Genomic DNA, 27,940 nt, shown 5'->3' with positions numbered 1-27,940 from the left:
TGCATTAATGTGTTCATCACTTTAATGTTGCAGCTGGTAAATACACTGCTGGTAGCTTAACCAATATTAATACATAATAGCCTATTCATTGGTTGATGTAGCCTATATTTTTGTATTAAAAAATGTATGTGCAAAGTATTTAAAGCTGTCAAATAAATGCAGTGGTTGTAGTTTACTTGTGTAGTTCCATTTTCGGCTACTTCTACTTCCACTAAGCTACATTGATTTAATTACTTTGAAGATTTCAGTTCAATAATACAAAATATAATCAAAAATTAATGATAAAATGTAAAATAAAATCATCTGAGCCTACAGTGGAAGTTTCTTGTCATATTTATGATATTTCCAGTTGTGTTAAATATTTTGAACGTTGTTGTCCTCCTAGCGTAGTGCTAAAAACAAGGAAGCTGATTGGTCGATATACTTTTGTCTCCTCCGTGATTGGTCAATCCATCAGCACCTGTCGCGCAACCTGAAGAAAGTTTTGCAGCCGTTGAGAAATTTAGCCAGAGTGGGCCGGCCTATTGTTCAGACTGGGAAAGGGGGGGGTTTAGGAACTCGAGTCCGGAACCTTCGATAGGAAGCTAAAAGCTGTCATACGGGTCTACCTTTTCTGAGGTGAGGAATGGAGTGCTCCAGGAACTCTATCCTCCTCTAGACGCTCAAAGAAAACTTGGCAACTTCTTCTACTATGTTGTCTGGAGGGAAAAAAAATAACAGCTCACTTCATAGAATAAACAGCTAAACGGAGTTTATTTATTAAAGAAAAAATGGCGTCGGAGGTGAAATTAAACGGGAACGAACTTTTGGAAGTTGACATATGCGACGGCGGCGTGTTTTCCGAGGACGAGAGCGGCGTTTTTGTCAACTCTGCCGCTTGCCTCCAGGATGATTTCTCCGACTTCCAGCAGTGGACGATCCCCGCCGAGTCATCTAATGACACATCATCACCTCCGGAACAGCAGGTCCCCACCAGCGAGAACGGAGCTCCGCCCGGCACTCACTGGGGCAACACGGCCGGTGACAGCGACTCTGAGTCCCAGGGAGATGGACTCAAATCTATGAGGTCTTCCATAGTGGACTGTTTGCTGGTGGAGCTTTATGAGACGTACAGTGGAGGCAGCAGGAGGAATGTGGACAGCTGGGACAGCTCCACGGAGGCATCCGGATCGGATGCTTTTCTGGGCCGCAGTAACTCCGGGTCAAGCTTCCTCCAGGAGCTCCAGGAAAAGCACACCAGGAGGCACCAGATGAACTACCTGGCCCAGAAAGGTGAGGGGTGTGGGCATGGGTGTTTGTGTTCAGGGGCGTTGACAGGTCCTGTTTCTCCTTTGGCAAACTGACAGCATCTGGCTAAGTCAAGACTGTTTTATTCCTACTCAATTTCAGGTTCATACTTGTATTTTGGGTTTCTACTACAACATGTTTACATGGGTTAATGCTTTAATGTTAAAAAAAAAACATAATTTTTTCTCATACTGTCTGTTTCAATTCCCCCCTCTGTCTGTAAAGTTCCGTTTTAGTGCGGGTCTCTTTAAACCCACCTACCCAAAAAGCCCAGTCTGCTCTGATTAGTCCGCGTTTCCGGGTCATCTGCTCTCGTCATTGCAGCCGGGGAATAACAACACATAATATTGCCTACAGTAGCATACTGTAGTTATCACAAAGGCTCATTTTAAGGCACAGTTTCTGAATATTTACATAGCAACTTGGCGTGCTTTATAATCAAAGTCTTGGAAATCTCCCTTTTTACAAAATGGGACCTTTTTAAATCATAAAAGTTGCCTTAAAGGGCTTTACAATACAACATGCAAACACTCTCTGGCCTTAGACCCTCAGATCAGTAGAAAACACCTAAACTCTGATAAGTAAAACAAGTTATTTTTGCTTTAATTTTAAAGGCCTTATTGCTAATTAAAAACAATTAAAATGAACAAGTGTAGCTCTTCATTTCATAAATGTAGCAGATTTGTACCCATCTTTTTAGGGCTGACATCTGGATATTATATTAGTGGACAATATATCAGTCAGCTAATGGGTTTATGGCAATAATGGTATGTTACTTTTGATATTTAAAATACGCCTGTGAGCTTTATATTTGTCTAATACATGAGGCATCCTTTTTAAAAAAAAAATTGAATACTTTAATCTGTTTAAAAGTGGCAATAGATATGATTACTTTTTTTTATCAAGAATTTGTAAAAAATATTATAGAATAGGATAGACCTCTCATCTCACACTCCTCTAATTATGAGTATGAGATGAGTATCCACTGACATTTATACAACTTCTGTAATACAATCCCCAGCACAGGGTATGTTTTTGCTACTAGTTCATTATATTGATTGAACTTGATACAATGGGACTTTGTAGATGTTTGCCATCAACATGGTAGCGGCTGAAGTTATCAAATGTCGGATTTCGCAACAAATGTTCATCATACAGATGGAATCGCTGTGGTGCTAAAAAGGGAGTCAGTGGCCAGCCATGACTCAATAGATGTAATGTCTAGCAGAAACACAGAATTTTATCATGACATCGACAAAGAAACTGTATTTAATGTGCATTGGTCACTTCATCCGCTTAATTGGGTCCGTTTAGGGGCTGTGGCATCCCTGGAAAACATAACAAATGAAATGAATTGAATCGAATTGCCCCGTGGTTGCCATGACTAGAGGTAGCCTAATAAATGATCCAATCATTTAATTTACCAGTACATATCAGCTAGTTGTAAATCAGAGACGTTTTTTTCTTTACCTACAAGTCATCTTTGAGACCGACCGCAAACAGTAGGAAAGAAATTTAATAACTTGAGACTCCAATGCACCATAGTTCATTTTGCTCATTCAATGAGATGAGTCTGTATTGAATGGTAAATACATTTTTTGTAAGTAGTCATGGGCCGGTATGAGGTTCTCACGGTATGATAACCTTCAGCAAAAATATCACGGTTTCACGTATTACAATTACAGCTTTAAAATGTTTTATTTTTGAAATTTTTAAACACACTGCACACTGTCAGGGAGAGGGATTACTAAACTGCACTTTCTGTCCTTGAAGACTCCTAAAAAACAGCTCATACCTTAGGAGCGGTATGACAGAAAATGTTAGTGGTTTTAAAACTGTGACTTTTTCACCTTGAAACCGGTAACCGGCCCATGCCTATTTGTAAGTTATTGGTTTATCAAGATATGTAGCTGGGAAGTCTACAAGTGTTCACTGTTATCAGATATCAGGAGAAGCCAAACTGGCTGAAGAACAGACCCACTGTTTAGTTTCACGTGACACAGGTATCCTCACAGTATATGCAGACCTTCGCATACACAAACACTGAGACAGCTCATTTACTACTCCTCAATGTGTTCTCTACGGTGTTGCCTCGGATCCATGAAAGGCATGTGGCTGTTGAGTGCCACGGTGCCATTGTTTCCGCCATTAAAGTGGAATCCTACAGTAAACACGGCCAGGCCTGTGAGCTCAGTGTTTGCCCACCACACTCGTGAGGCTCGGTCAAGTTAAACAATGCCGAAGGCTGCCACTCAGGAAGAGGAAACGCTCTGATAATGCCTCAAAGAACAGCTAAAGCATGTGTGTATACGTCTTCTAATCTTCAGTCAGGGATTAAGCGCTCACTGTGAAGTTTAGGTCCCCTTTGGTAAACATTTAAAATGTGGTGGATGGTCAGCAGTGTGGTATAATAAGTAAGGAAGCTTCTTAGTGCTCTTCCTAAGTGTCCTTGATTGAGACCTGCTGCTGCAAATGATCATGACCTTTTGACCTCCTAGTAGAGGAGTGGTAACATGAAAAGTCGACCTCCAAGCAAGGTGGAAATGAAGTTGAAAAGATTTTCATTATTGATATTGATATAGACATGCAACTAGGACTATTTGTTATTATTGATTATGTCATTATTTTTGATTAAATGTTTAGTCTTTAAAGTATGAGAAATTATGATGGATGCCCATGCAATGTGATTGCTTGGACAAATTGCTTATTTTTTTTAATATTTAACAGTGATTTAAAGGTATGTAACCTGAAAAGGTCTCTGCTCACCTGAAAATGTGACAAATGGGTCAGATGGAAGTGCAACTTGAATAAACCTCCTTCACACTGTCTTTACAGCTTGAATATTTATTAATTTACAACATTTTGGGTCTGTTCGATGTTCATTTTCCCAATTTAATTTAAAGCTATAATAATGTAAAATGAAGCAATAAAAACGCACTTTTTCGAAGCTGTGATGAGCAAATACATGGTATTTTCACTTGTTATAAATGATTAACTAATTATAAAATCCATTGATTTCTGTGAGAGCAACAATATTGGGTCAAAATACAGAGTATACCATTTGATTTTGATTAAGTTGATTTTATTATTATTATTATTATCATTATTATTATTATTATTATTATGTATTTCCCATTATTACTTAGTGTTTACATTTTTGTGCTCTTCTGTTTTTAAAGTTTATATTATTTTTTTCTTTAGTTAAATTGTCCTAGTAAAATCTGTGCTCAAAATGTAACCATCATTTGAACACAATTCACAACAGTTAGCCTTTTTATTTTACAAGAAAAATGACAAAAACAGTGGTGATCTTTGTCCCTCAGATCTGTGTCACCTTCAGTTTAAAATCAGATTTTCTTCAACCTAAACCGTGTGTGTGTGTGTGTGTGTGTGTGTGTGTGTGAGAAAACAGACAAATGGCTGTGATATTCTGATCTACAGTGTGCAGAGACATGATATGCCATCTCAAACTATATAAAGTAGCTTTATTTAGAATACATCATATTTTAGACTGAATAAATATATGTCTGTGCTGTGAGCCTGAAACAAAATAATATTTTATCAAGGAATCTAATTTCTGAGGAGGTTTTTTTTCACAATACTTTTGCACTCTTCCTGAGCTAATATGGGAATCGCAAATATTGTTTTGAATAGTACCTTTTTATAGAGATTAAAGTTGGCTCTCATATTTACATATCACATGGCACGTGTAATCAGTTGCATGTATTTGTGTATTTTTTAATTTCAATATTCACTTGAAAAAAAAAATTAGTGATGCTTTTAAGTGCGGGTTTTTTTTTTTTACTTATTCATTTGGAATTTCCGAGGTGGAAAAGAGCTTTTATATCAGTTTTAGACACTAAGACTCTTATATTTCGGTGTTTTGTATCTTTTTCTTTTCTTTTTTAGCCCCGGAGGAGCTGCAGTCAATCATCCAGGAGGTCCGATATCGTACAGGCCTGCAGTCGGCCAAGCTGCTTCGCCAGCTGAAGAGACGGGACCGACTTTGCCACAAACTGCAGAAGAACTACGACATTATCACAGCTTGTCTTCAAGCTGTCTCACAAAAACGACGTAAGAATATACAGTTCTTCTTGCTTTTAAACAAATAAAAATAATGTTACAGGACCCGTGGTAACTCTCAGCAGGAGGTATTCTTAGACACTCCCAAGTGCTCTTGGAGGCCTGGAATTTTAGTAAAATGGATCGAAAGTGATTTATGAGCATTTAAAAGGCTTGAACTGCAGAGTCTATACTTTCATATTAACCCATACTTTAATCAAGTAAGTTAACAACATATGAGCTCCTGCACATGGACATTTTATCAGTCAAAAATATATTTGTGGTCGTAGGTTTTCCTCTTTTAACTAGTTTTGGTTGTCTGAGAAAAAACTAAACAACAGCAACTACACTTACAAGACCTATTCATATTGTTTGTGGAAGCAAAATAATCTCATAAACAAAGTTAGTTTGGCCTGATCAAATTTAGTTCCCCTGAAATCCAATTTTGAAGTCCAGTGCTGTGTAATACCATGAGGTAATTTAGAAAAGAACTGGAGACTAGATTCCTTTTTTACGTCTTGGATTTTTATGCTTTCATGTGTTTCTACAACTCTTTGATAAGATCTACTAACCATAACCGGCTAAAAAATCCAGAGTAATCAAATTTGGAAATAACTTTAAAGTACAAAAGGCTGAATGCATTTGCAAGCTAGAGTTACAGTTTTGCACACTATATACAGTAGGACCCTGTCCTAGCTATCATATCATGTGTAGTATGAAAATAACTCAAATTTACATAATCGCCTGTGACATACAGTAGACCCAAAGCACATGACGACTATGTGGGAATAATATGTTCATTTTCATATCTCCCGACGCTGCTACTCCAAAACAGCCTGTACAATGATTTCGGTTTGACTGTTCTGTTTCATAAGAGATGTTGCAAACATGGTTTACAAAGGTAATATTTACAAGGAAGAGATTATGAATTAAGCCTCATTCCTTTGAATGATTTACACACAATGAAATATCCAGACTATACTTATTGGGAATTTGGGAGAATAACAATAGCGTTAAATCCAGGATGTCAACATATTTGAGAATGATTTCATTTTAATGAAAACATTTACAGTAACTTGTCATCAAACACTTTTTTTAGGAGTTCCAAAATGTCGCCTTATAATCAGCCTTTTTATTCTCATAATGAAAGTACAGAAAGGATTCTCTCTCTACAGGTGCTTGGAGTTTTTCCAGTTTTGTTCTTAAACTCTTTCCAGATATGAAGGAAAAAAAGAGCAGGGATTAAAAGGAATTTAGGTCTAATGTGGTTATTTTGCTTTGATTGTTAACTTTAAATTTTTGTTAACATGCAGCATGATGGCTCACAAGGAGGCACAGTATATGGGTTTTATTGTAATGAGGCATTTACACACGAGTTTATGGCCAGGTTATGCCAATATTTCCAGGATAACCAGTAGAGCCAACATGGCTGCAGAGGCTACACTGCCTGTCACTGTTATTTTTGCATGCTGTAACAGCCTCCACCTGGCAAATGACATAGAAAATGCCAAGCTGTAAACTCCAATCATTGAGATTATGATTAGCCAAGCAGCTGCCTGTATCAACATTTTATTACTTTCTAGGGCTGAATGACGTCGCCATTTTCACCTCATGATTATTACTTCACAAAAAAACTGCAATTTGTGATTGTAATTGTCCCTAATTGGCTAGAGATCTGTTGACAAGTTAACAAGCCATCTGTTAAAGGTGCAGTAGGTAAGACTTATAAAACAAACTTTCTGTCATATTTGCTGAAACTGACCCTATGTTCCAGTAGAACTACATGACGCATAGCCTAGAAATCTAGACGCTCCCTAGCGGCAGCAAATTTAATTTGCAGCCAGGTGGTTCTAGCAACTCTCCGTTGACTTGCGAGCTGGAAAAACCAAACTCTGGTCAGGCCAATCACATCGTGTATAGAGTGGGTGGGCGGGGCTTATGGCTGCTGCTGCTGGGAACAGCGGTCTTCTGGAAGACTTGGAGTTAAGCTTTTCTTTGAGAAAAGAACAAAGAACGGCACTGAAGTCATTCTTAAAGAAGGAAGATGTGTTCGGAGTTTTGCCGACTGGATACGGCCAAAGTTTAATCTATCAACTAGCTTCTCTTCCTTCTTCATTGCTCTGCCTGGTTGTAGCGCTATCCTATTGCGTGCAGAGGGAATTTGAAAGACAACCGTTTATCCCGCCCCTCGGATTGAGCTCCGTCATTGGTGAGTTCCCAGACCCAACATCTGGATGTGGGTCTGGCTTGTCAGGCTACATGAAGCAGGTAATTTAAAAATAAATCCGGCTCCTCTGGCACCACCACCAGCCTGTAGTGTGATTTGCAAAAATCCATCCGCTCCCTGTTCAGATGCACCAATCATGGCCAGGGGGAGCGTCTAACTGCGTGTCAGTCACTGCTCATGTACATGCATTCATTCTCCGTTGTGGGGGAGGGGATTAGGAGACCGTTTGGGGCTTTAGCAGAAAGGGGGGAGGGACTGAGAAGTTGTCGATGTTCACATTTTTTGGCTGAGTCCTGGATCTTCACAGTCCTACCTACAGCACCTTTAAATTCCCTCTGGAAAAGTTCTAGACATTTGACAATGGCATGAATCAAAGTGATTTTTCAGAATATGTGTCTGAGCTTTGTGTGCAGGGAACATTGATACAAATTAGTTGCACTTATTTGATTCATGTTACATGGTTATATAAAATATATTGCCTATTGGAGTTTTAGCAGTTCAATAAAACACAGGTCAGTATTTCTTTTCACTTCAAGTACTGTTTGCTGTTTCCTGAAAGGGGCATTAAATGATCTCTATTATTGACCTCTGTCGAAGGAGTTGCAACAGGTCTCTGCATTTTACAGTAGCCTAAAGATGGAATAAGTAGGTCTATATTGTCCCGATGGAAAACAAATGAGTTATTAGAGCAGTCATCCATTTGAAACCTCTACACACAAGATCATTTATTATGATGGTTATGGAAAATTATCATCAAGGCCTTTTTTTTTTTATCATCATCAAGGCTGTTTGCAGATATTGATTCTAAAAGTCATTCAGACATCCACTCTTCCATTCAGGAAGCCCTTACTGCACCTGCAAGACTGAATCATAATGTCATGCATCATCGATTTAGTTTGCAAACATTATTTCTTTGCTCTCCCTTTTTTGGTGAAGTGGTTACTGGGCCTAACGTTTCGGGTTTGTATGGTTTGCTGATATTTTATAAAGTATGGTGCTATGTTTTTGGGGTAACATTTCTTGTCTAAATCCCAGGCTGAGTTCTCCATCTAAAAAACAAGTTATTAGAATGAACCACCCTTCGGTGCGTCACCTTGGCTGTGACTTTTCTGTAAATTATTCATATCCATGATTAATAATAATAATTTATATTGTTTAACTAGTCCACTTCACAGCTCTCTCTACTATTACTGTTTGGACTTTTTTTTTTCTACTTCACTGTCATTTTGTCCAATTTTTGTTAACCCAATCATTTGTATACCAGTGGATAAAACTCACCCAGTCAGCCATTTGGCTGTGAATCTACTTAATTTAAAAGAATAACCACATTTAGCAGATTTTATGCAGCCAGACTGTAGAGCTTTTATTTCGAGTAGATTCTTGTTTAAATATGATCCCTGAGTCCGTTTAGTCTGATTTTTTTTTTTTCTTCAGTTTTTCGATTAAGGAAACAAAAGCCCACCCCTGCTCTGTCTCATCTTTTTCCTCCACCATTACCTCATCCCTGTCTATCTCCTCCCCACGCGTCTCTCCATCCTACCGCATCCCTCCATCCTCGCCCCTCCTCCCCGTGACGCCTAACCGGAGGAGGATGCGGAGGTGTGCAGCATCAGCAGCACTAACCGAGCACAAGCATCACAAACAGATACTTCCTCTATAACTGATGGGCTATTTTCTAAATCATATTTTATTTCTGGACGTTGCTGTGCCGCAGAATGATGCGTGTAAGGTCCGGGGTTTCTTCGGCCATGAGTCAGAAACAAGCTACCGCCTGAAAATATTTCAAACACGGTGATCACTTTAATCGATTGATTGGAAACGTCTTGGAGGAGAGCGTTTAGAGGAACAACTGCGTCCCTGGCTATCGGGAAGAACTCTCCGTCGCCAAGGAAGACGTAAAAAGGAAGGATTAATAAACCGGGACAAACCGATGACTGAACGGGTTGGGCGGTTTGATTCCCGATGAGGCAGGGGCGACTCCCCGCCGCCGGCAGGAGGCCGAGGGCGGGCGCGAAGCTGCGGCAGCAGGGATCCGGAGGGGTCGGGAACATCATCAGCAACGTCCTGAAGAAACGGAACGGGATATCCAGGAGCGCGCCCCGGCTGCTCTGCACCTTAGAGCCAGGTGACACTTAGCAATAGGTCTATATGGGGTGGAAAGGCACTGCGTTGTTCAATGGCTTTTAACAATATCAGGAAACTGAAGTGCCACACCGGAAATAATGCCAAGATATATTATTCAGGTCAATATGGCAAATTATATGTAAGCCCATGGTTTTATAGTGGCACAGTTTTGCCTACTGCGCCCCTACACGTTATTTCCTTTATACTCTCATTTCCCTTTTATTTACTGCTTTAACAGACCTGCTCTTATTTACAATAGGCTGCATCTGTAATGCTGCAACTTATGTTCCTAAAATTTGGCAAGTTATTGTCATATTTGAGCAACTTATAATGCTTAAAAGTTATTATATTAAATTATCAAAATGATGGCTGATATATGAAACCATAATGTATCTGGCCTAATCCTAACACCAATAACATTTTAAAGAAGTTATGGCCTGATATAAGCTGATAGATATTGTATACTATATCCCCAGAAAGTGCATAATCGGCTGTTCACATTTTCAGCTGGTAAATTACTTTTGTTTTGCTATATTACAAATAGTTTCATGAATGCATCCTATTGGCTTTATCCCAAAGATCCAAGTTCCCCAAAAGACCCTAAAGGTGTCACATGAGCTCATTGTAAACAAACTAATCTGAGCTCCAGTGTGTTCCAAATCAAATCATGAGAGCATTACAAGGCAGTGAGGCTTGGTTTTTATACATCTGATAATGCATCACACCGGCCGCATAATCGGGAGGAGGAATAGTTTTTGTTTTTTTTTTTTTTTTCGATTGGCGTGCGTTTTGATTTCTTGTTTTGGTCCCATATACACTATCAGTCAAATGACTGAGAAATATAACACCCTTTTTATTGTTTGTATTTATGCAAAGTACGTACATACAAGATCTTTTTGGATACATGACAGCCATACATCTAGAATTCATAAATGAAGAAAAGAACACTGGAGGGCACGCTGCATATACCTAATGTTTTGTGACAATGACAACGCAGCAAAAAATTCAATCTATGTCCCAGATATTTATCTGTTAACTCAGAGTTATGTGTGCATTATCGACTTCATTACAGCCCAACGAAAGCTTTCATCTTGTGTATTCATGATAAAAATCGACTTAATGTGCAAAGTATAGAGGTTATCCTTTGTTTTAGCCTTAGTTTATAACCGTGTTTTTGCTTGTTTCTGCTTTTCAGTCGTCAAGACTGAACATCTTGAATGAAGAGTTCAGCCCCCTCTCTTCTTTTTCTCCCTTTCTTCTTACCTTCTGTCCTCATTTCCTTGTTTCCATCTGCCCTTCCTCCCTCACATCCTTCTCCCCCTATCATTCTCTCTCCCCTTCCCTTTTCCTTGTTTCCTTTCTTTATACTTTCCTCCCTCCTTTACTCCCTTCCTTTTCTTCCTCCTCTCTTTCCCAGTAGTCTCTATACATCCTCTAGTTTGTGTAATTTCAATAAATTTTACCTCTGGAGAGATTCATAATAATAATAATAATAATAATAATAATACATTTTATTTATATAGCGCTTTACATGGTACTCAAAGACACTTTACAGTAAAGCCAGCACATATAGCACATTAAAAACAGTTAAGCAATAAAACCAACACATAAAACAAGCATATTAAAAGCAATTAAAAACAATAAAACCAGTAACTATCAGGTGAGAAATGTAAGACTATTGCATGTGGAAAGCACAGTCACGTCAGTACAGTCACGGATGTGTATGGGTAGGGAGTTCCAGAGGGAGGGGGGAGGGGGGGGCTGCAATGGTGAAAGCTCTGTCACCCCAGGTACGGTGCTTTAAACTATCACATATTAGGCTGGACTGCAGCCTCCGGGCGTCACCAATGGATAAATACACGCTTGGTATCAGCTGCGTTGGTCTAATCTGTGACAGGGCAGTAGGAGGGCTTTCCGTGTTAATCCTCTCCCAAAGCTCTGAGAGGAAACCGCAGAATAAAAGCGACGTTCATGGCGCAGGGAATAAAGACAGAGGCGGACCACGCAGGTTAAACACCCATTTTTGTCTTTTCGCGAGGGACTTTTATTGTGGCGGACATTGAATTGTTCGTACTTGTTGTGCAATCGGCTGCCGATTGAGAGACAGACCAATCCTCCGGAGGCTCTGCTGGAGAGGGAAAGGAGAGAGAGAAATGGCCGCTGTTGGCCCAGAGCCGAAACATGTCAGGACCTTCCGTCTTAACTTCAGATCAAAGTCTCATTTCCGTTTGGTCTTCGGGAGGGGGGGTTTAGCCTACTACCCTCAATATTCTCTGAAGAAAGAGAGTGTGTGTGTGTGTGTGTGTGTGTGTGTGTGTGTGTGTGTGTGTGTGTGTGTGTGTGTGTGTGTGTGTGTGTGTGTGTGTGTGTGTGTGTGTGTGTGTGTGTGTGTGTGTGTGTGTGTGTGTGTGTGTGTGTGTGTGTGTGCGCGTGTGCGCAAAGAGATTTTAATCGTTTTTCCAGTGAAGCGAGAGATTTAAACGCGGATTCAGCACCACGCGGAAATGGACAGCGACGACTCAGTGAAGCGTCTCCCCAAACTCTGTTCAAAAATCTAATGTTTTAATTTGAAAGCTATAGCCTTAAACCTGTTGTGTTTCATTGTGCGCCCTATCAAAATTAAAGATGGAAAAGCCCAAAAAAATTATCTTAAAAAAGTCATGTCTGGTCAGTGTCCTCCCCGTCTGATATGATGGATATAATGCCTTGCGTCTGTTCTGCAGGCTGCAGGGGTGGAAGAAGTACTCAGATAATTAATCCATGTAAAAACCATTTTTTTAAATTTAAATTTCAAAATAAGTGACATATGTTCTACAGACAATGGTGAATGAAGCATAATTGAAACGGCATATCAATTCCCCCCAAATCTCCCACCAACCCTCAACCCAACTCAGATCAGGTCTGATAATCCATGTAAAATTGGCAACATTACAGTGTAAACATATTCGGTTGCAAGTCCTGCATTCAAAGTCTTACTTAAGTAAAAGTACAAAGGTATTAATACAGAATTAATTTAAATTTGGTTTGAGACATAGGCCTATATTAAAAATGAACTTGGTGTCATACATTTCCTTCTGTTATATTTAGTCTGCCTCATCATTCTGGTCAACCAAAAGCTGCTTGATGCCATTTGATGTACAGGACGAGTCTGAATATCTCCTTAATATTCCCCTCTTCCACATTGAGTGACAATATCACAATATATTCTGCACCAGTGAAGCTATGTTTAAAATCAGTGAAGCACTGGCAGGGGCCAAGTGACACACATGAGGCTTACGTTGTGTGTTGTTTCTCTTACAATGTTATGATTTCACAGTTGCATTATATTCTAGATAAGATAGAAGATGTCAAAGATGCTTAGTATACATAGTGAATACTATAGAATAACGTTAGGATCTTGTACAATGCTAGCAAACCCAGATCTGGCTCCAGACTAGTCTGACCCAGTGTCTCTTGTTTGTTTGTAGGAGTTGACACCAGGCTGAAGTTTACCATCGAACCGTCGCTGGGAAAGAATGGATTCCAGCAGGTAAGAAACATATGCTACGACCCCTCGGTTCAGTTTAGAAATTCAACATGCTCCAATTTGTCTGTTACTGTTTTGTTATTGCTTTAAGCTGTTGATCTAATGCTGTGTGTTTATATGCATTTTAGTGTGAGAATGAATGTGGTAATTGTTAAGCACTGAAGATCTATTTTCCTCTTAACAACAGTAAATAATATAGCATTATACATTCATTATTAATATCACAGTGGCCTGAGTGTTAGTGCGCTGGTTAATAATACGGTTACATAAAACTGTGTGTATTTTCTTCCCCACAGTGGTACGACGCCCTTAAAGCGGTGGCTAGGCTCCCTACTGGGATACCAAAGGAATGGAGGAAGAGGGTATGTCACTTAAACTAAGTATAACATATGGCATTGTTGGCACAATCCTTTTTCCCAGAATAAAATGTAAGTAGTATTTTGAAATAGTAAAACTAGCAGCCCTATTGCATCCTTGTAATTGTTGCATGTTCAGTAAATGTCTGCATAAACTCTGAGCAACAACCTTTGTTCTGTTTGGGGCAGAAATATCTCCTATATAAAAAAGACATTTTGATTAACTAAGACCTTATGTATGTCTCTTTCTTTGTTTGCCTCTGTTTTGAACCCAGAGGTTTTTTTTTTGTTAAAGAAAGTGATGACGCAGTTGTGCGATTACAAGAAAAGTGTGTTTCTTTATTATTGCCAACATGCAAGCAGTTGTACAGTCTTGAGAAAGGCCACATTGTCTACAGGAACAATATGCAGAGGCTTTGTCTACAATGCTCCATTCATCTCACATCATAATAACTTCATCTCTTGGGAGAAGAGAACTGGGAAATGAAAGTGATTACTTTCATCTTATCAGGGGAGATGAACAATGAAATCTTGTCTTGTGTCCTGAACTTGCAAAACAAAATGAATCACTGTCAACAAGGGGCCTTTTACACAAGTGCTGGAGGCAAAAGAGACCTGAGAATATTGCAGAAAGTAAACTAGGAAAGTTTAAATATTTCTTTAGATGACTCAGTAGGGACAGTGAATGGAAACCTGTACTGATATTTGGACCATTTCTCCTCTAAGTTTAGTTCAGCTGTTATTTTATATTTATATTTATATTATTCTAGAAGTAATGTGGTTCCTTGCGTATCTGCGGCTGTTGTCTTTTTGCAGGTTTGGCTAACGCTAGCAGACCAGTACCTCCACAGTATCTCTATTGACTGGGAGAAGACGCTTCGTTTCGCATTTAACGAGCGTAGCAACCCTGATGATGACTCCCTCGGCATCCAAATCGTCAAGGTAACCAGATTGTATTGTTGTGTTGGGGTGTTGGGGGTGAGATGAATGTGAACATTTAGTGTGTGTCTATGCACGCACGGGGCTAGTGAGCATTTGAGTGTTAGTGTGTGCCTTGAGTTAGCAGCACAGTGTTGACGCGTCAGCCTTTTCCCATAGCATGCAGATTGAGATGTAGAGATTGTTCAGGTTCACCAAAACATATTCATTCTTTAGTACAATACTGGTACTGCAGCCTGTTTAGAATGATATTGGTCATTGTTGTGTATTGTACCCCGGTTTTTTTGAAGATGTTTTTATTCAATCAAAATAGCCATTTTCCATGTAGAAATACACATGAGAAAGACAAACTGGGAAACAAACAAAGAGCCCCAAATTATTTCATATGTTGCTGGTTTCCTCCTCACACTATAAAATATCTTTTCAGGTGTATTGTACCTAGTTGTTAATGCATATGTACTAATGAACAGCCTGCATTCATTATTGAAGACGGTAAGATTTGTATAAAAGCTCCAGAAAAGGCATTCAATTGACCTTGAGTTGAGATTATTTTGTCACACTTTTTGGTTTTAGTTAGTTAGAGAACACTGACCATCTAAAATTCAATTTTAATAGCCTTATATGATTCTGAAATATTGGGCTAAACGTTCTGGTCCAGGAAAAAGAGGCTTTCATTTCAACAACAAACAAACAACAAGCTATTTTACACAGCAGTCTGAACCTGTTGAACTGTGTGATCTTCAGGACGTGCACAGTAATGACTACTTTCATCAATGATAGACACACAATATAATTTCCGATCAATAGCCCTCCTTGATGTTTTACTACTGAGTGTGTATGAGCATATCCTACTAATAAGAGGAAGAGCAATGTCCGGTAGAGGATGTTTACCAATGACTGTGCTTCAGAGAACGGGATGACTGCATCATGGAAACACTGCAGCTCTATTTCTCAGTGACTCAGAGATTCAACAGAGTAATTGCTGTTTCCATCAACAGGGCAAAGTTCTTAATGCATAAAAGGATCATTCACTCATCCAGTTAATGCGCGGACTTGTAATGAATTATACCATGGTCTGGGTGAATACTCGATTCTGATTGGCTGCAGGGTGTCCATTAAAAAGTGATATAGGACACCTACTAAAGGAGTTCGGTGAAACTGACAGTTTACTGTTCTAAATGAATGCGCTACATTAAATCAAAAAGGAAATGTGGATTTATTATTTCCAAATCGTCCTCTGAACACCACAGGATGGTGCTAAAACACACAGGCTGCAAGAAGTAAGTTCTACTGGCCCTCTGGACTGACTTTGTTTCACAGCGAATAACGTTATCTCACATCCCGTTCACTGCTCAGCTCGCTGCTTCAGCCTGCGCAGCTGCAGCCGACAGTAACGTTACACATCGCGGATCAAATTCTTCGTAAAAGTCGTTATATTGTTTTGGGGACAATGACATGGCTGGATAGCTAGCTTGTCTTGTTGTTCAACATACTGTCAATACTGACTTCGGCGGAGGCAACCGTCCTCCGCGCACGCCTCGCCGTCGTCCATTAATACCTGACAATGGACACCTCGTCGGGCATTAACCCTTACATAATCCATACTGTACATCCTTCTTATGTCCAGGACCTGCACAGGACGGGCTGCAGTTCGTACTGTGGCCAGGAGGGGGAGCAGGACAGGGTGGTGCTGAAGAGGGTGCTGCTGGCGTACGCCCGCTGGAATAAAAGTGTGGGATACTGCCAAGGATTCAACGTACTGGCTGCACTCATACTGGAAGTTACAGAGGGCCATGAGAGCGATGCACTAAAGGTACACACACACACACACACACACACACACACACAGCAACAGTATTAACATGCTAAGACTGAGTGAAATGAATCAAGTCAAGTTACTTTATTTGTCCCCCAATGGGGCAATTTGTTGTGCAGCAGATAGTATAGTACAAATCACACACAATCACACACACAATACAGAGATTGCCTACCTTGCAGGCATAGTTAAAATAATAAAAAACAGTTAACAATCAACAAATAGTAAGTCAATAAGTTATGTATCTATGTTTCTTTATAGAATTAAGAAGTAGAATGGCTGCAGGTACAAACAAGTGTTTATATCTGTTGGTTCTTAATTTTGGGAGTTTAAAGCGTGATCCAGATGGCAACATCTGAAATTCAGCCTGTAAGGGATGAGAACTATCTGACAGGATAGATTCAACCCTTCTTAGCATCAGCTTCTGATAAATTTCCTCCAGGCCTTTCTGCTTAGAACCTGTGATGCAGCTGCTCACCTTAGAATGTAGACTTATGCTCAAAATGTAAGGTATGCTGTTTGAAAAAGGGGGTGTCTTTATATCATTTTGATATAAAGCACTAGAAGTCAATGGAATAAAACGGTTCCTTCCTAGTGGAGTTTCTACGTTGCTTTCTGCCCCCTTTGAATAATGATTTACTGTGTTTTTCCGCTCCTCTATATTCAGGTGATGATCTATCTGATTGACAAAGTGCTGCCTGAGAGTTATTTTGCCAACAACCTGCGAGCGTTGTCAGGTAAACACACATACACGCTGATTCATTTTAAAACTGAAGACAATCCTGAAAAAGATGAAACAAAACGGACGGCACATACTATAACAACTTCAGCCCAGAATGAAACTACAAGTTCCATCATTTTGTATAAACAAAGTACAGAATTAGTTGTCTATTTTCAGTAAAAATATGTCGTTTCTACGTTGCAGATACATTTGAGACAGATCACTGTATTAGAATCCCTCTGATCTAGAGCTGAAATGATTAATCAACTGATGGAAAATGAATCTGCAACAATTCTGATGATCAATAATTGTCATTTTTAATAAGTCATTTTTAAGCAGGAATGCAACACAATTTGCTCATTCAAGCTTCTTGTATGTGACTATTTGATGGATTTCTAAATTTAATTGAATAAATTTGGGTTTTGGAGTGTTGGTTGGACAAAACAAGTAATTCAATGATGTCAACCTGGGCTCTGGGAAGTTGTGATGGGCATTTTCCCCTACTTTCTGACATTTTGTAGACCAAAATATGAATCGAATAATCAAGAAAATAAAGCTTGAGATTAATCAATAAAAAAAAGAATTGCTTTAGTTAAGGATCTAGTACTTGTGATCTGGAAGGTATCGGTATCTGATGATGAAAAAGCTCATTCATCAAAGCAAACCATCAGACTGTTACAGCGTCAATTAAAATGAACATCTACAGTTTTGACACTGTCAGGTCATCGTCATGTTGACTCCTAAACCAATTTAGTGTTTTAATGTAATCTGTCTCCTGTCAGTGGACATGGCGGTGTTCAGAGACCTGCTGCGTCTAAAGCTGCCTAGACTGTCCCAGCATCTCTCCCATCTTCAGAAAGCTGCCAACAGAGAGGCTGGAGGTACAAATCTGTGTGTTTGTGTGTCAGAGTTTACAGAAATGCTGCTACCTGGTGTATCAATCGGTGCCAACAGCATGCAAAGCTACCTGATGCTGCTTTAACTGTTAAATGATGCGAGAGAACAGCATCTTCTGTAAATCATTTTCATGTTTTACTTTTTATGCATAGAAGCAAAATGGGCAACTGTTGTGTGTTCATGTCTCTGTGAATATATGTGCGTGTGTATGTCTGTCTGTGTATAACTCCCCTACTATCCCAAATAACACACTGTTTTCTCTCAGGCAGCTACGAGCCTCCGTTGACCAACGTGTTCACCATGCAGTGGTTCCTCACCATGTTCGCCACCTGCCTGCCGGCCCCCACCGTGCTGAAGATCTGGGACTCGGTTTTCTTTGAGGGTTCAGAGGTGCTGTTTCGGGTCGCCCTCGCCATCTGGGAGAGACTCGGAGAGTGAGTGGACCATTACAAAAATAAGGATTTGACTCGTGTGTGTCTAAATGTGCATTTGTTTTGTGCTATTTATCAACATTAAATGTAATCATTTTCATGCTCAAACATTCAAAAAATATATTCATTGTTAAAGCTATAGTGCGTAGTTTCTGTCTAGCCATACTGAGAAATCCAGAGAGAGTTGTGTGGAGCTGATAGTCTTAATTAGCTTTGTAGCAACTCATTTGGCGATGGCTTAAATGTAACGGACGTTCATTAATATCAAAAAGTTACGCACTAAAGTTTAAAATATTTGCTATTCAGTCTTGTTCTAGTCAGATTTTGAACCACAGGGCACTTAAAAATTCCACTGAAACCCAGAGTAATGCTAAACCTATAATACTATCAACTCTAATTACATTTAATAGTAATTATTACTAAATTGAAAACACTACTCCTTTAACTGATAATAATACTAAAGCAGTACATGTTAGAATGTAGAAGTCGAAATGCCTTCTTCTTCTTCATCATCTTGAGCATCTAACAGCGTGTTCGTCTTCCTCCCTGTCGTCTCTGTCCAGGAGGATCGAGTACTGTCACACAGCAGACGAGTTTTACAGCACCATGGGCTGTCTCACTCAGGAGATGCTGGAGAACAACCTCATTGATCCCCCTGAACTCATGCAGGTAAGGGTTAAATAAAACCGCTCACCCCTCTTTAACCTCTTGAGTGATGGTCTTTAAATTGATGTATGCGTTGTTAACCTTTTTTTCAGGAGGTTTACTCCATGGCAGTTTTTCCATTCCCTCAACTGGCTGAGCTGAGAGAGAAATACACTTACAACATCACTCCGTTCCCTACGTCAGTCAAAACCAGTACCAGGTTTGTTCCGCACTCAGAAAGTATAATAAACAGTTCTTCCAGACAAATGCGGATTGTTTGTGATTGTTGCGGGCAAAAATCGTTGATTATGCGGCACGTTTTCTTAAAAAATGCGATGGAATATGCAGGATATTTATGCAATGAAATTGCGGGAACTTGCAAAAACTACGGTTTGATGAAAAAGAGGAAAAAAAAGTGATTCCTCCAACACCCTGCTTTTCGATGATGTTCACGTCGCGTAATTACGTCACTTCATAACATTCCCATGGCAACAGGGGAAAATGGCTGCTCTTGTGTGAAGTAAACGCAACATTTTTCAACTTTCTGCTAAGATATGTGACTTTTTTAGCAACGAAAATGCGGGGATTATGAAATCATGCAAGGCCCGCATATTTTGCGCGGAAATCGGCAATTTATGTGGCGAAAGTGCGTCATATTTGAAAAAATGCGCCCCCCGCATAAATATGCGGACTTTGGTTGATTATGCATTGAATTATGCGATCGCATTATCGTGTTTTTCTGGAGGGACTGAATAAATAAACACTGGTGCTTTTCATTTGATTTCAACAACAGCTTACTGGCCTTAAAGGAACCCTGTGGAGTATTTGACCGCTAGTGGCACTTTGAAACAATGTTTCTTTATACTGTGTATTTTGAGATTATTTCATTGAATTTTGAAGTGTGTATTTCAGTGTTTTGGCATGGTTAGCTGAGTGGCAATATATCCATGGTATTAAAAGGGAGGAACCGCCCCCCCCCCCCCATCACAAATCGCACCCTGTGTATGTGCGAGACGGTGGTGATGGGAGCATGTGGCAGTGATGATGATGTTAGTATCTTGTTGTAGTGGCGGTCTGGGCAGCTGGGAGAGCGATGACGATGCCGACATGGACGATGAAGACTCTGTGGTGACGGCGCTCGGTTGCCTGGGTCCCCTGGGGGGCTTACTGGCCCCCGAGCTGCAGAGGTACCAGAAACATCTCAAAGGTCAGTGCAGCCACATGGATTACTACACAGGATTTCAATGGCAGCCAGTGGAGAGTATACAGAGACAGCAGCCAAGTGGCTCAAGACAAGCCGCCGCCCCAAATCCTCATGTTCTGCCCTCAATTTGACTCCAAGTACAAACTGTCTCTGATCTGTTTCCTCCAGACAGATCCCCACTTCCTCCTCCTTCAGCAGCTCTTCTGAAGATGGGAAAAAAAGACAAACCGCCTGAGGGAATTAGTTAAAAACATTGGTTAAGATCTGAAGCAGTGGTTGTCGCTCTTCAGAGAGGTTTAAAAAGGACTTCAGATAGAAATGAGTGTTCCATTTCAGATCCCCTTACAACCGAGTTGACCTGGTTCAAAAGGGAAACAGGGCTTATTCTTACGAGCTAAGTTTAGCAACTGAACATCAATAAATCATTACCACAGTCATTCTGAGACAACAGTATAATTACAGTAAACGGCCTAAACCGCCAAGCTACACATACAGTGCGTCTTACACTGTGTGCTGCTGGGTCGGATTTGGTCTTTGCAACACAAAAGGAGGAAGACAAAGTGATCGAAAAAATAACTTCCAACACGCTGACCTTTTCCTGTAGAGCTGAAGACAAAAAACAAACTTCAGTTACGTGAATGTCAAACATCTTGACAAAATGCACTTTTGTAATTTCAATGTTTTGATTTTGTCTTAAAGCATACTGTTGATGATGCCATTAGAGGAAAAAAGAGAAGTTATTTTGCTGGCATGTTTTCATCAGACCCAAAGTCTTTGAAAATTGTAACTTTAGACTGAATGCATTACTGGTCTGCGAAAACTGTCAGTATGTAGTTTAAGAAGCATTTTGGTCTTTTAAATATAAAACAACATTGCAAATTCTTTTGCCATCTTCCTCAGATAGCATCAAGACGATTTTTTTTATGTGGCACTTGATCTTGATTTAAGGGGATGAAAGCAAAGAAGTAAGAAAAGGAGCTTTTTTGTGATTTGTGTATTTTGCTGGAATGTTTCCCTGACTCTAATCTTTAAATCTCTTCATTTCTGTCTGTCAGTCGTAAAGTCTGAAAGCCAAAATCCCAGTCATGAAATAAATCCAACAAGCAGAAATAAGTGTAGGCACATAAGCAAAGTGGGAAAAGAGTTTAATGTTGGGAGGTCATGACATCAGCGTTTCTTCTTCTTTCTACCTCCAGACCAGCGAGGAGAGCAGGGAAACATCGCAGAGCTGAGCCCAGGAGCGGTGGGAGCTGGAGGGGGAGGAGGAGCTGGAGGAGGTGCCAGGGCGGAGCATCAAGCCGCAATCAACAGCATGATGATGGAGAGAATGAGCACCGACATCTACGCCCTGAAGAAGCAGTATACGCGCATCAAAAGGCGGCAGCAGGAGCAGGCTATGCAACTCTACATACGCACAGGTGGGGGGGGGGGGGTAAGGAGAGTAAAAATGATCATAATCATAACTTGACAGTCAATTTCCCATTTTAATTTTTACAGACTACAACTGCCTTTTCCGTTCATTGTTTTTGAAATAATGACATTAGAAAACACTTTAGGACAGTGGGGCGACTGATGGACTTATGGTCATTTCCATTTTTTATTATACATTTGATAATGCTCCACCTCATTTCATTTAGAGATAATGTCCATTAGAAACCTTTTTATTGTTTAAACCTATTAACAGGCATGATTTAAAAACAAAAATAATGAATAGACCATACAGTAAATGTCCAAGTCTTTTATTAAAGTCCAAAAAAAGCAAAGGTGGTGCGCCTTCTTTAATAACTGTGAGCATATGCTAAGAAACACAAGACATGCAAAAACAAAGCACTTCCTGGGTAGAAGAACAGAAACACATGCACACAGCAGGAAGTTAGATGTTTGATGATGATGTGTGACTCGTAGGACCGGGATCCAAAGTGGCCACAAGTGCCGGGGGACCTCAGGAGCATCCCAACAGACCCAGCGATAGTACCGACCACCACCCTGACGGTACTGGTGTCGGACCAAAGGGTCGTCTCAAACTGGGTGTTCTGGGGCTGATTTGAGGGTCTTTAATGATTCAGTTAAAGTAATGAATGATTTCAAGAAGATGGTGCTGTACGCTGGTAAAATCTTTTTGTAGACCACATCATAAGTTACGTCTACCATGGGTTCCCAAGCAGATTTCCAATTTAAAGGAACACGCCGACTTATTGGCACTTTAGCTTATTCACCGTATCCCCCAGAGTTAGATACATACAGACCCTTCTCATCTCCGTGCGTGTCTTAACTAATGCACCCACCATTAGCCTAGCTTAGCACAGATCCTGGAGGTAACCGGTTCCATCTAGCCTACTGCTCCCAATAAGTGACAAAATAACGCCAACATTTTCCTATTTACATGTTGTGATTTGTATAGTCACAGTGTGTACGAATAACAAGGTCACATGAGAGACAGCCATCTTCTAACTGTATACAAACTGGGAACTATATTCTCAGAAGGCGAAGTACTGCTACTTCTGCTACTTGGGCGGAGTGATATGCTCGCAGCACCTGAGAAGCCCCGTGGTGAGGAGCGGAGAGTTGGAGTGATATCACTCCGCCCAAGTAGCAGAAGTAGCAGTGCTTCGCCTTTCTGAGAATATAGTTCCCAGTATGTATACGGTTAGAAGATGGCTGTGTCTCATGTGACCTTGTTATTTGTACACGCTGTGACTATACAAATCACAACATGTAAATAGGAAAATTTTGGCGTTATTTTGTCATTGGGTTAAGAATAAATTGTAAACTGTTGCAATCAAAAAAAAGTTAATATTCTATACAAGTGCATAGTCAATTTGTACAGCTTACAAAATTCACTTTTGAGATTTAAAGGTGTACAAATCCTCTCATGCTTATTTTAACCATTGAGAGTTTTCTCTTGATGCTCTCAAAATGCTGGAGGATGCACATACATGTAGGAGTCACTTTGTAAAACAGCAACGTGGCTGCAGTGTTCAGAACCATTTTAAATGTAGTATATTTAAAACGTAAGAATGTTTAGATGCATCTCTTTGACGGCGGTCAAATGAGAGGAGTACTGCAGACTGTGACTGGCATTTTGAGAGCATTTTTGAAACGGCTGCTACACTCTCCTGCTTTAATTTGATCAATTGATTTAACCGCTAGCTGGGACATGGTGATGGTGTTCAATAAACCAGCTAAATTCTACAGTAAATATTTATTTGGAGACTCCTGTCACTGTACATAAGACAAGTCCACCAGATGCATAAATCAACTTTTGTATAACTTAAACATGTGTTTCAGTGCTGGAAAATTACAGTTGTGTTAACGTTGTTAGCTACTGTATACAGTACACTAACGTTTTTATCATGCTTCACTTAATAATGACCAATCACTGTGTGCTTTTAATGCGCTTATAATTCTGGGAAGCATCCGTTAATGTTTAATTTAACAAAACGCTGAGGATGTCTTCAGCAGTGACAGATGTCTCCAAATGTTAGACTTTTTTTTTTGGCTGTATGCTGGAGTTTTTTTTTTTTTTCTGGTTTGGGGCGAACTCCTATCACTAACATTTCATCAGCAACCTCTACTTCCTTCTATTTGTTGCTCCTCCAATCTCATGCTAACATAGAATTTGTGAAGATTGTATAACAGTATTGAATTGAGATTTGATAATTTTTTTCTCTTTCAGATTCAAACATCTGTGCACACACTCAAAAACACTCCTAACTCTCTTGCCACACTAATCATCACTCATGTAAACACACTTTGTAAAGCTCAGTAATAAGCTTTTTATAAAGGCATGTTTACATTAACATAGTTTACTGACATCAGGGAAAAAGGGGCGAAAATACTGTATATTACTCTACATGTTATATAATATGAGAGAAATGAATACAGTATAAACCTTGCTAGTGTAATTACTGTCTCATCCTGGGAGAGCCATGATGATAAATCCTTCAGAGAAAAACAAAAACAAACTTTGTACGCCCTCTGGTGTCTGATGGAGGTGCTCTGAACAGCTGGCTGTAACAGAAATGAGAAATGTATGCGACGACTGTCATGCTGATACAGTTCATATATGAATTAATCAAAAGGAAAGCAATCTGAAAATGTTGAAGTATAAATACATTGTTCAAGGATCATTTATTAAGTAAAATAACAATTATTTGCTGGTTACACCTTCTCAAATTTGATGATTTGTTATTTTCACTTACATCACTATAAATTTACCATGTTTTTTAATGTTAAAACACATTAGGGCCCCTGGTTAGCTCACCTGGTAGAGTGGGTGCCCGTACATAGAGGTTTAATCCTCAACGCAGCGGCCGCAGGTTCAACTCTGACCTGCGGCCCCTTTGCTGCATTCCCCTTCTTTCCCCTTTCAAGTCTAAGCTGTCCTAACACATTACATTACTTTGGTAAATTAGGATAGATTTTAGATTTCATACAATAGCCGATTTGTTATAAAAGATAATTCTTTAAACAATTATTACAGTTAACCATACTCAGTTACTGAACTGATTACTGGTAACTGAACTGATCTGATTTACATTACATTACATTACATTACATTACATGTCATTTAGCTGACGCTTTTATCCAAAGCGACTTACAATTGCTATATATGTCAGAGGTCGCACGCCTCTGGAGCAACTAGGGGTTAAGTGTCTTGCTCAGGGACACATTGGTTGATGTATCGCAGTGGGAATCGAACCCAGATCTCCCACACTGCGCCATCACCACCTACACAGTAACAGTGAAGAAGTTTGATTAAATGTAACATACAGTAAGATATCTTAATTGCTATTTACTGTAGTTTGCTAACAAAAAAAATTAGATTCTTCAGGTTAACTGAACTGGTTGAAAACACACTTCCCTTTCATAAGAAGCTTTATTGTCATTGCATCACTGTCTGACAGTATTACAACGAAATTACATTGGTACTCCCTTCCTCCTTTTTTTTTAAAAAGGCAGTTGAATGAGAGCAAGAAGTGAAAAAGTCCTAGCAGTAGATAATGGACTTTACAGATAACGGAGTAGGTATTGCACATTCCTGATTAGTTAGCAGCCTCAGTAATAAATAGATAAATAAATAAATAACTTAGAGGTGTAAACACTGGTTTGATGAATTGTGATATGACACTAGGAACCATTTAACAGTTTTACTGCACGGGAGAAGAAACGTCTTGTAGTCCGGGCTTGTATGGTCCTGAATCTGAATCAGGGTGGGTTGGGTCACGGTGTGATGTCATCTTTGAGGCCCTGCTTCGGCATCGGGCCTCAAAGATGTCGCTGACTGCTGGTAATTGAGTTCCGATGATCTGTGTCACTGTAACCTCAGTTAAAGACAAATCTATCTCACTGTAGGTTAAAGATCCAGTTTATAAATTCACTTAAACTCATAAAATGATTTTTAAAATGACATTTCTGTCTGGTTTAATGTGTTTTGTGTCTTTCTCCTCACCTTTCATCTCCCCACCAGACAAGTGCCCCGCCACCCGTGTCCTGCCCTCCCAACTCAACCCTTCCAGCTCAGTAATCAATCACCTCCTTCTGGGTCGGAAACCACGCGGAGATCCCTGGTGCTCCAGACCCACATCCACGAGCACATCAACACTACCAGGGTCCCGACCTGCTTCTCTGTCCCAGAGTCAGGGCTCCCCAGCCAGGCAGCGCTGTGCCTCGCTGCTCTCCAACAGTACTGCTTCTCCAGGGAGCTCTGGAGGAGAAGCAGGGTCGCCCTGGCGCGCTCACGTCCGGGTACATCGAAGGAATATAGCCAGGGCGCGAGCACAGCTGGGCTTTGGAGATTCAGAGGACAGGGAAGATGATGAGGAGAGGGAGGAAGAAGGAGGATCGGCGAGATTCGTTGGTGAAGAGGAGAGGAGGATTGAGGAAAATGAGAGAGATGACGAGGAGCAGAAAGAGGGGAGTGACTCCTCTGTGTCTCCGTCTCCTGATCCCTCTGGTACAGCATCAGTGTGTGAAGATGCTCTACAGGTGGCAGATGGGACAGAAGAAGCAGAAGTTGCGGAGGTGGTAGTGCAACTGGACTCCCTGGATCTAGAGGATGACTCAAATCTGACCTCCCCCAACAACGCAAACCCGAATACACAACCCCCAATATCAGAGTCTAAACCTGCACCCCAAGTCCCCCTTCTCCCTCCTCCGCCATCCTCAAACAGACACAAAGAGTCTGATTCCTCAGGTTCAGAGAGTAGCACCGCCTCTGACAGACACTTTCCCTCCATCGCTTTACCTCCACCTCACCACTCCTTCAACTCCTCACCTTCCACCCTGAGTCCGTCCCCCTCTCCGGTCCCTACATTGGCTTCTCTCGGTCCGTCCTGCTCGTCCTCTCCTACACCCCCCTCCACCCCAGCGCCAAGCTCCACATCCTGCCTCCCATCATCCCCTTCAGCTGACTGCTTCTCCTCTCTCACTCTTTCCGCATCGTCCACATTTTACAAAACTTCCTCCCCCTCCACTCCTTCACTTTCCTCTATCTCTTCCTCGTCCAGATCTCGTTTATCCTCCTCCCCGTCAACCCCAGCGCTCTCGTCCTCCACTGCTAAACAGCAGGTCTTTTCCCCGTTCCCTAGCGTGAAGCAGCCCAGGAAATCGGCAGCAGCCAGAAATCTCGGCCTCTACGGTCCAACGTCCAGAACACCCACAGTACACTTCCCTCAGCTTAGCCGCAACCTTAATCGTAGTAGTGCTGCCGGTACAACCGGGAGCCGATGAAGACCTTTGCACTTCTGAACTGATGCTAGAAACACCGTCGTTACATGATATAAAAAAATCATTCTATAGCTACACCGTGTTGCCTCCTGCATATCAAGAAAATAACCCATATCTTATTTGAAGTAGACTGAAAGTTGTAGAAATGTAAAGTTCAGATGTGTGCAGAAATCACTTGATTATTGATGTTGAAATGTGAAGATTGTGGTTCACCTAATAAAGGGGTCATCCTGAAATTCACAAGCCATTACAGACAAACATTTAAGAACTAGTTGACTATTAATTGTGAAGGAAACTTTTTTTTTTTTTTTTTTTTAATTGTTTCAACCGCATTAGTACTGTACAGCTACACAACACAGAACTATTGGACCATCACAGTGTCTAGCCCTTTACAGAGGCCTATACAGTTTTACTTGACCATAATGGATGCACAATAAAAAAAAGATGAGACATAAGATGTGGACTATGTTTTAAGAACTTTCTAAAAAGGTACATTGCATTTGTGCTGGAGATCTGTGTCCCTAAATAATGGTTTAAGAACTGAACCTTGAGAAAAGAATACTCCCTCCACTAAAACATGAAGAGACTCTGACCTGAACAAATGCTCACTTCTGGACTCATGGACCATATGTGGCAACATGATGAAGTATGTTTTTTCCTATGAGGTTACACAATAGCCATCCAGTTGTTTCTATGCCAAGTATTTAAAAAAGTAACCCAAGAAACAAGAGATACCTAAGAATTCCTGTAAATGAAGAATAATAAAAAGGTAGTGTGTGCCCCTAAACCCAATCTTAAAATGTTTGATGTCCTGAAGCACTTTTCTTCTTTACTCTCTGTAACTTGGCTGTTGAACATGAGGCATGTAATATCTCTGTCAATAATGAATTAAGTGTGAATGGGAATGCTACTCTTGAGACCAGCTTGGCCTTTTTGTTTGATCGTTGCGGTGTGAATAAATATAAAGGCAGAATAA

The 27,940-nt window shown here is 40.3% G+C and overlaps 1 protein-coding gene across 3 annotated transcripts; it reads left to right on the top strand.

Moving 5' to 3' along the window:
- Window positions 1–569: 569 nt before the first annotated feature.
- Window positions 570–27,940, top strand: tbc1d30 (TBC1 domain family, member 30). Of its 3 annotated transcripts, XM_039792075.1 has the most exons (14): window positions 570–1,272; window positions 5,197–5,361; window positions 13,168–13,229; window positions 13,523–13,588; window positions 14,399–14,524; window positions 16,149–16,334; window positions 17,005–17,074; window positions 17,841–17,939; window positions 18,221–18,389; window positions 18,950–19,055; window positions 19,145–19,251; window positions 20,099–20,238; window positions 21,432–21,653; window positions 25,706–27,940. In XM_039792075.1, exons 1-14 carry the CDS (start codon window positions 771–773, stop codon window positions 26,965–26,967), a joined length of 3,282 nt encoding a protein of 1,093 aa, XP_039648009.1. In that variant the 5' UTR covers window positions 570–770; the 3' UTR covers window positions 26,968–27,940. The 3 variants fall into 3 exon arrangements, with proteins under 3 accessions (XP_039648009.1, XP_039648010.1, XP_039648011.1); XM_039792076.1 differs by lacking the exons at window positions 570–1,272; window positions 5,197–5,361 and adding an exon at window positions 9,153–9,701; XM_039792077.1 differs by lacking the exons at window positions 570–1,272; window positions 5,197–5,361 and adding an exon at window positions 11,507–11,708.

The sequence above is a fragment of the Perca fluviatilis genome, chromosome 23 (genome assembly GCF_010015445.1).
Source record: "Perca fluviatilis chromosome 23, GENO_Pfluv_1.0, whole genome shotgun sequence".
NCBI lineage: Eukaryota > Metazoa > Chordata > Actinopteri > Perciformes > Percidae > Perca > Perca fluviatilis.
Note: the sequence above shows the minus strand (reverse complement) of the source record. Positions and strands in the feature narration are given on the sequence as shown.

Bases quoted from the DNA above. Each gene is read 5' to 3' on its own strand.
- tbc1d30 (XM_039792075.1), top strand. From the start codon at position 771: ATGGCGTCGGAGGTGAAATTAAACGGGAACGAACTTTTGGAAGTTGAC. The intron at 16,335-17,004 runs GTACACACACAC...CTCTATATTCAG, and splicing joins ATGAGAGCGATGCACTAAAG to GTGATGATCTATCTGATTGA. The intron at 21,654-25,705 runs GTGGGGGGGGGG...TCTCCCCACCAG, and splicing joins GCAACTCTACATACGCACAG to ACAAGTGCCCCGCCACCCGT.